The sequence below is a fragment of the Zea mays genome, chromosome 6, assembly GCF_902167145.1.
Source record: "Zea mays cultivar B73 chromosome 6, Zm-B73-REFERENCE-NAM-5.0, whole genome shotgun sequence".
Classification (NCBI taxonomy): Eukaryota; Viridiplantae; Streptophyta; class Magnoliopsida; order Poales; family Poaceae; genus Zea; species Zea mays.
In genome coordinates, this window is record NC_050101.1 from 153,129,821 (window position 1) to 153,138,352 (window position 8,532).

General features: G+C 52.9%; 1 protein-coding gene across 1 annotated transcript; it reads left to right on the top strand.

Annotated features, from left to right (window-relative positions):
- Nucleotides 1-6,298: 6,298 nt before the first annotated feature.
- LOC100274843 (uncharacterized) lies at nucleotides 6,299-8,069 on the top strand. The gene is made up of 3 exons (XM_008649395.4): nucleotides 6,299-6,590; nucleotides 7,061-7,396; nucleotides 7,545-8,069. The coding sequence occupies exons 1-3, from the start codon at nucleotides 6,315-6,317 to the stop codon at nucleotides 7,632-7,634; spliced, it is 702 nt and encodes a 233-aa protein (XP_008647617.3). The 5' UTR covers nucleotides 6,299-6,314; the 3' UTR covers nucleotides 7,635-8,069.
- Nucleotides 8,070-8,532: the final 463 nt, after the last annotated feature.

The following is an 8,532-nucleotide window of genomic DNA, read 5'->3' on the forward strand; positions in this document are numbered from 1 at the left end:
GATGTCGTTGATTCCGCCGCCGGAGGGCGGGTTGTCGGCCGCCATTGTCGTTGTCGCGCGGCGGTGGAAGGAGTATCATGTCGTAGCTGCCGTCGAGGGACATGAACTCAAGACTCCCGAAACGGAGCACCGTCCCGGGTTGGAAAGGTTGTTGGAGACTGCCCATCTGGAGCTTGACGGGAAGCTGCTCGTCAACACGCAGCAGGCCCCTACCTGGCGCGCCAACTGTCGGCGTTTCGAGACCGGGGGGTCCCTAAGCCGACGAGTGAGTGTGCCGCGTGCCCCAGCCCAGATGGGTCGAGCGCGTGGGCGAGCGCGAAGGGGGGAAAGGAGCGAGGAGGCCGGAGTCCGGCGAGAGAGAGGTGGGAATCCCGCGGCCTTCGTGTTCGTCCCGCGCCCAGGTCGGGTGCGCTTGCAGTAGGGGGTTACAAGCATCCACGCGGGTGAGGGAAGCGAGCGGCCCCAAGAGAGCGCCTGTCCCCGCCCTCGTCCCTGCGCGGCCAACCTTCTCTAAAAAGGCCCTGGTCCTTCCTTTTATAGGCGTAAGGAGAGGATCCAGGTGTACAATGGGGGTGTAGCAGAGTGCTACGTGTCTAGCGGGGGGAGAGCTAGTGCCCTAAGTACATGCCAATGTGGCAGCCGGAGAGATCTTGGCACCGTGCTGGCGTGATGTCATGGCTGTCGGAGGAGCGACGGAGCCTGGCGGAGGGACAGCTGTTGGAACGGTTGTGTCCTTGCTGACGTCGCCCTGCTTCCGTAAGAGAGCTGAGAGCCACCGTCGTCACGGGGCTTGCGGGGCGCCATCATTGCCTATCTGGCGGAGCTAGCCAGATGGGACACCGGTCTTGTTCTCTGCGGCCCGAGTCGGCTCGGGGTAGGGTGATGATGGCGCTTCCTGTCGACGTGGCTGGCCTGTGCCCTAGGTTGGGCGACGTGGAGGCTCCTCCGAAGCCGGGGTCGAGTCTGTCTTCCATGGCCGAGGCCGAGTCCGAGCCCCTGGGTCGGGCGAGGCGGAGGTCGTCAGCAGAGGCCGAGTCCGAGCCCCTGGGTCGGGCGAGGCAGAGGTCGTCAGCAGAGGCCGAGTCCGAGCCCCTAGGTCGGGCGAGGTGGAGGTCGTCAGCAGAGGCCGAGTCCGAGCCCCTGGGTCGGGCGAGGCGGAGGTCGCCAGCAGAGGCCGAGTCCGAGCCCCTGGATCGGGCGAGGCGGAGGTCGTCCGCAGAGGCCAAGTCCGAGCCCCTGGGGTTGGGCGAAGCGGAGGTCGTCAGCAGAGGCTGAGTCCGAGCCCCTGGGTCGGGCGAGGTGGAGGTCGCCAGCAGAGGCCGAGTCCGAGCCCCTGGGTCGGGCGAGGCGGAGGTCGCCAGCAGAGGCCAAGTCCGAGCCCCTGGGTCGGGCGAGGCGGAGGTCGTCCGCAGAGGCCGAGTCCGAGCCCCTGGGTCGGGCGAGGCGGAGGTCATCCGCAGAGGCTGAGTCCGAGCCCCTGGGGTTGGGCTAAGCGGAGTTCGTCGTCTTCCGGGGACTTAGCCCGAGTCCGAGCCCTGGGTCGGGCGAAGCGGAGTTCGTCATCTTCCGGGGCTTAGCCCGAGTCTGAGCCCTGGGTCAGGCGGAGCGGAGTTCACCGTCTTCCGGGGCTTAGCCCGAGTCCGAGCCCTGGGTCGGGCGGAGCGGAGTTCGCCGTCTTCCGGGGCTTAGCCTGAGTCCGAGCCCTGGGTCGGGCGGAGCGGAGTTCGTCGTTTTCCGGGGCTTAGCCCGAGTCCGAGCCCTGGGTCGGGCGGAGCGGAGTTCGCCGTCTTCCGGGGCTTAGCCCGAGTCCGAGCCCTGGGTCGGGCGGAGCTTCCTATGGTGCCTTTGGCAGGGCCTGGCTTCCTTTGCGTTAAATGCTCCTGCGACTTGGCCGGTCGGTGCGGCGATTCAGTCAGGGTTGCTTCTTAGCGAAGGCAAGGCCTCGGGCAAGCCGGAGATGTGTCCGCCGTTGAAGGGGGGCCTCGGGCGAGACGGAAACCCCTTCGGGGTCGGCTGCCCTTGCCCGAGGCTAGGCTCGGGCGAGGCGTGATCGAGTCGCTCGTATGGACTGATCCCTGACTTAATCGCACCCATCAGGCCTCTGCAGCTTTATGCTGATGGGGGTTACCAGCTGAGAATTAGGCGTCTTGAGGGTACCCCTAATTATGGTCCCCGACAACAGGTGTCAAAGATTCAACACAAATCAATAGAAAGAACAAGACATGGTTGAAAACAAAGGAGCAAAAAGAAACCAAAGTGCTCCCTGGTCTGGCACACCGGACTGTCCGGTGTGCCACCGGACAGTGTCCGGTGCACCACCGGACAGTGTCTGGTGCACCAGGGAGGATTGCCTTAGAACTCTTCACCTTCGGGTTTCTCAGGCGCAGCCCCACTACGATTCACCGGACTGTCCGGTGCACCACCGGACAGTGTTCGGTGCTCCAGTGAGAAGCGGCTCCGAACTAGCCAGCTTCGGGAAAACGGGAGGCCGCTCCGCTATAATTCACCGGACTGTCCGGTGTAGCACCGGACTGTCCGGTGTGCCAGCGGAGCAACGGCTACTTCGCGCCAACGGTCGACTCTGACAGTGAACAGTGCGAAACAGTACACGCGGCAGAAGTCAGAGCGGAGGATCAGAGGGGCACCGGACTGACCGGTGTGCACCGGACTGTCCGGTGCCGCACGAGGACAGAGCCTCCAACGGTCGACCAGCTCCAGGACCCAACGGTAGGATGACGTGGTGGCACACCGGACACTGTCCGGTGGCGCACGGGACTGTCCAGTGTGCCCTTCGCCAGCAGACTTCACCAACGGCTAGATTTTGGTTGGTGGCTATAAATACCACCCCAACCGGCCACTTCAGTGTGGGGGAGCCCAAGCAACATTCCAAGTCACTTAGTTGACATACTCAAGCCCTCCCAACCACATACATTCATTGATACATCCTATACACAAGATCTAGGCCACTGCAACCAACACAAGTGCCACAAAAGAGAGAGCAAGCAAGAGAGAGCTTCTCATTTGAGTTTAACACGAGTGCCTTGTGAGATTCATTGAGAGATAGTGTGCGCTACATCTTTGTGTTCATTTGTGTGTGGAGTTTTGACTCCCATTGAACTTCCTCCAAAGTGTTGGAGGCTTGTAAAAGCTAGCAAGAGACACCAAAGAGTGTGGTGGTCCTTGCGGGATCGAGAGTGATCCTTGAGAAGAAGAAGAGCTCGCCGATCCTTGTGTGATCGGTGGAGAGAGGGAAAGGGTTGAAAAAGACCCGTCCTTAAGTGGACTCCTCAACGGGGACCGACTAGGCCTTCGAGGGCCGAACCTCGGTAAAACAAATCACCCGTGTCTCGTGTGCTTATTGCTTGTGATTTGTTTGTTCTTTCCCTTTCTAAGTTTCTCTTGCACTACTCCTTGCTAATTCTATTTGGTGTTGCTTCAAGTTAAATTCACATTTAGTGAAGCAACTCATTGCAAGAGAAAACTTGTGTTATTGCTCTTCTTGCCTAAGCCTTCTTGCTTTATTCTCATAGACTTATTAGTAGTATTGATTTATCAATTCCGCATTATTTGAAAGCAATACTCTTTGCAAGCAAGGACTTAGTTTTATACTCCGATAATTATATATCTTGTTCTAACCACTAATCAAGGGATCTAGTTGGGGGATAAAGTTTTAATTTTCAGGTTTCGCCTATCCACCCCCCTCTAGGCGACTTTCAGTTATAGTACATGAGTAATGAAAACGTAATATAGAAATAATTGATGTAGTAGTGTAGTGGTAGAGTAGGGTATGCGGGAGAGAGAGGTTTGCGAGTTTGAATCTTACTATTAACAAAACATGTTAATTTGATCAAAATAATAGTGAAAAATGATAGGGCGATGGGTATGGTAACCAACAGTGGTTGGAGAGTTGTTCCCATAATTTTAAAAATGTTTTGCTGTTTTTTTGTTTTTTGCGATTCTTAGTTTGCCGAGTGCTTCTCGACACTCGTCAAAGTCTTTGCCGAGTGTCCGAAAAAAGTACTCGGCAAAGAAACCTTTGCCGATAAAATATTGTCGAGTATTCTTTGTCGAATATAAAATGGACTTTGCCAAGTGTCAAAAAAATACTCGTAAAGAACCCTTTGCCTATAAAATGCACTCGGCAAAGGCTTTGCCGAGTGTAAAATGGTCTTTGCCGAGTGTCTGGGACACTCGACAAAGAACGCGGGTTCGATAGTGATTGAACCTATTTCATCATCGCTGGATCAAGCATATTGAGATCGACATTGATCAGTGATCACTTTGTGCGAGAGAAAACTATGTCCATTGGAGAAGTGCACGTTCTCTACATCTCCTGACGAGTCTACAGCTAGCTCACCGAAATCATGACTAATAAGGAACTCTAGAGGAAGCTTTTTATAGATCTTTGGTCTAGTACTCTAAGTCCAGAGATCTCCTGTTTGATTGTAATCCCCGATTGGGATGTAGAGGATCTCCGCGTCTCATCTGGCTCGACGACTATAGGTGGATTAGTTTTCTTAATTGCGATGTAACCCCCCGGATGGATCTGATTGTAATTCCTGATTGTAATCCGTGATAATGTTTGTAATGAGATATATAATAAAACCCATATATAGACAACAGATCGAGCAGCGTGGCTTTACTTCTGTTCTTTCTTTCTTCATCTTGTGCAGAAACAGCCGCCGGTCCGGTACCACGAAGCCTCACGCGCACTGGGAGCAATGCAAGCCTTGTATACACAGTCGCACGTGAACACAGGTCGGTACATACGTACACACAGCTAGCTAGCGCTCGCTCCGGAGCATGGCATGGCATGACATGCATGCACGCACGCACGCGGCAGCTAGCTGGCTCGTGCAGCAGATATATAGCTCACTCTCGTCACACACGGGGCATATGGCTCGGAGCGGCCGCGCGCAGCCTACGTGACGGACACCCATTCGCCGGGCTGGCTGGCTTTATTTGCTCCAGAGAGAGGCCAGAGGGCACGGGCCGCGCTGCTGCAGTGCTGTTGGCCACACTGGACGCGAACCGTGATCGAGGCCGGGCTGCGGGTTCGAGACATCGTGCATACGCCGCGCGAGCGAGCGTGTGGTCGCATGCAGGCAGGCAGATGCGACCCTCACCCTGATGATGGAGCCAGAGCCAGCCACCTGACCTAGCAACGGGCGGCTCGCGGCCGGCGTGCATGGGCTCTGGCGGCCGTGGGGCGGTGCTCTGGCCTGGCTGATCACGGGAGGCCTGTAGTATGCGAGCACGGGAGGGATGGCGCCAAAGCTGCGCGCTCACGAGGGCGGCCTCTCCCGCGAGCCTTATTCCGGGCGCGCGCGTACGCTAGCTTGTATGTATACATACATACATGTGCATGCTGCTGATATATGCTCTCCCCTCGTGTACGCATGCATGCATGCGTGTGTGTGTGTGTCCAGCTGGGAAAACGTATATGGAGGCTTCTTCGTGGTGGCAGCAGAGCTCGGTCGCTAGCGGACGGACGTGCGTGATGCTGCAAGCTTTGTTTCCTTCCTGTACTTCATTAGCAATCAACGCTCTATGTATGTATATATGCGCATGCATGATGAGACTGACAGAATATGTATATACTTGATTCTAACACCAACGCTAATGAAAGAGCTAGCGATCGAGATAATCTGCAGGGGAGCTGGAAAGCTGGGAGCTCTGCACAGTATGTAGTACGTAGTGATCAATGCACAGGCCGGGTGGTGTATGTACATATGCATGATGATGATGTGGTGGCCGTGCCCGTGTGTGCCTCGCCCCAACCCCTCTTGTCATATGCTTTGGTCATATGGCATGTACACTGCATTATTATTGGCATATAGTATAGTAATAATGGTGGCAGAGAATGTAGGAGCCATTTGTTTATGGACACGATCAGGGGCGGGAATTCGATGTTTTGTAACCATCCTGTGCAGTGTGTGGTTCGGTCAGAGGTCATGTGACGAAAAAGTACATTCCTTTGTACTTTTTCGTGTGCTTGTGTGTGTGTGAATGAGCCCCAAGCATTCTGGTTATTACGAGAGTAAAGAGCGCGAGTGCCTTGCAGACCGAGACTTGCATTGGCCTGGCCTCATGTGGAGCTAGCTAGGAATATAATGTGCATCGATCGGCCACCACGCGCTTATATATCTTTCCTCGTCTAATTAACCAGGCTCTCGTTTATTTTATTTTTTTCCTTGATTAATCCTGAACCGTACGTGTTGCTAATGGTAAAAATATTAGTTTTTGTTACAAAACTGTGCCTACATTAAGTGCAGCCATTTTCGTTAGACTTTGCGACTGTAAACGCGACTCCCATGCATAACCGCGTCTCTCCGTACGTCCTCCCAGTCCCAGGGTTCTTGTGCGGACAAATGCCTCTATATATATATAGCTGTGCTCGCCGCAAGAGGAGACTCAGAAAGCAGAGAGAGCGGGCAACATCGCAGATAGAGAGAGAGAGAGAGAGAGAGAGAGAGAGAGAGAGAGGCAAACTGGAGAGGCCGAGGGTGATGGTTTCCAAGGAGCAGAATAAGCGAGGAGCTTTGCATGAGAAGCTCAAGATTCTCCGCAGCGTTACTCACTCTCATGCGGTAACTGTCGTCATCTCCTTTTCTCTTTCACATGTTGTTCATTCTTCTTCTTGATGATTACTCATCCATCGACCTCTTGTTATGTACGTGAACACGAATTCTCGTTTTCTCTCTCTCTCTCTCTCTCTCTCTGAAAGAACACTCATCGTGCTCTAGCTAGTTATGTAGGTGAAAGAATCTCAAGCTAATAATAGCTAGTGTGTCATGCACGGTTAACTGTTTTTCCTTCAGTTGTTGTTTTCTTTCACGTATGAGGCAATGATCGTCGTTTACATTCATCATTTCATCAGTTTGTTTATCCACACAGCCATTCATGCCTTGCGTATGTTTTCTCTGAAAGAACAGATGCTTTCGTACCAATATTATTCACATATCAGTCATGCTGTGTGTGTATATCTACGTACCATTCACCTTTCAGACCATTCCGATGCTGTCAAGTTATATGCAACACGTACGTGTGTGTCACGCAGGGGGATAAAGTGTCGATAATAGCGGACGCGTCATCGTACATCAAGGAACTAAAGCAGAAGATCGCGAAGCTAAGCCAAGAGATGGCATCGTCGTCTCCGCAGCACGCCACTACTGGTGTCTGCCAACAACAACCGTCGTCGTCGTCGGTGAGTGTGGGAGTCCTGCTGGACAAGAAGGGCCGTTTCCTCGTCAGTGTGTTCATGGACGAGAGCTGCGGCCCGCCGCCGGCCGGGCTACTCGCTTCCGTCCTCGAGGCCTTCGACGACATCGGACTCACGGTGCTCGAGGCTAGGGCTACCTGCGCTGGTTCCTTTCGGCTAGAAGCTGTAGGAGAGGTGCGATGCGACTGCGAACGAGTACACATTATTACACCGCGCGTACCGCCGCAAACGCGGTAGTACGCATGCATGATTTAATCACTTCTTTGTCTTGCTTCTTTAATCTCTCTTGGTTTATTTGCTGCTTTGTTTGTTGTCATTCCAGGAAGTAGTAGTAGATGGGGGCCTCATCATCGACGCGCACGCGGTGGAGCAAGCAGTAGTTCAGGCAATCAAGAATTGCCCTGCAAATTAAACTAATCGACCTAGTCCTCCAATTCGATCGATCGAGTTGACGATGCGCTGGTGGTGGACCACAAAGTTCATGCCAAGCTAGAGACTCCGAGCTATATATACATACTGATTCGCATCGTACTTTTTGAAGAGAGCAAAGCAATTTTTTCTCTTTTGCCTGCCGCAACGAGTCAGTCTTGCGAGTTCTGCTATTTAGTAAGGGGGGCACCTGTGGCCATCGTTTGGCAAATGCCAATATATATACCTCAATTATCCAGCTTGCGTATCCAAATTCTAGAGTAAAAGAATTACTCGCACGGCATCACGGAGATGGCGTAGCTAGCTCCCATCGATCACCCTTCTTCTCTCTACCCCTGATGAATGTTGTGGTCTTCCTCGAAACATATCCTGGCTGTATGATTTCTGAAGGTTTTCGTTTCATCGTCTGTCCACTGAATCTAGCGTGTTGTTTGGTTCATATATTTGTAACGCGACTGATAACGTTAAATCATATTTGTTTAAATCCAACGTAACGGGATACCACACTAGCAATTGATACCGGCCTATTCAGACTTACCGCTTGTACTCGAGCGTGAATCATTACCTTGTCATTTATGTTATAAATGAATACGACACAACGAGGATCAATCACAGAGAAGACACGGATTTAACGTGGAAAACCCCTCTAAAGCGAAGGAAAAAAACCACGGGCGCCGGCCAGCAACTTCTCACTATTTTCGGGTGGTTACAGATCGCAGGAGATTTACAATTGAGATAGTTATCTCCTGCGGCTTACAAAGATATTTATAGAGGTGAAACCCTAAAACGATGACTTGGCCGCCTTCTTCAGAATTTGGATCACAAACTCAACAATTTACGTTTATTTTGTGAACTAAATAACACCCGAGAGAAAAGAGATG

Excerpts from the sequence above, each read along its gene's own strand:
- LOC100274843 (XM_008649395.4), top strand. The coding sequence starts at position 6,315 with ATGCATAACCGCGTCTCTCCGTACGTCCTCCCAGTCCCAGGGTTCTTG. Across the intron at positions 6,591-7,060 it reads GCGTTACTCACTCTCATGCG|GGGGATAAAGTGTCGATAAT; the intron begins GTAACTGTCGTC and ends TGTGTCACGCAG. Across the intron at positions 7,397-7,544 it reads GGCTAGAAGCTGTAGGAGAG|GAAGTAGTAGTAGATGGGGG; the intron begins GTGCGATGCGAC and ends TTGTCATTCCAG.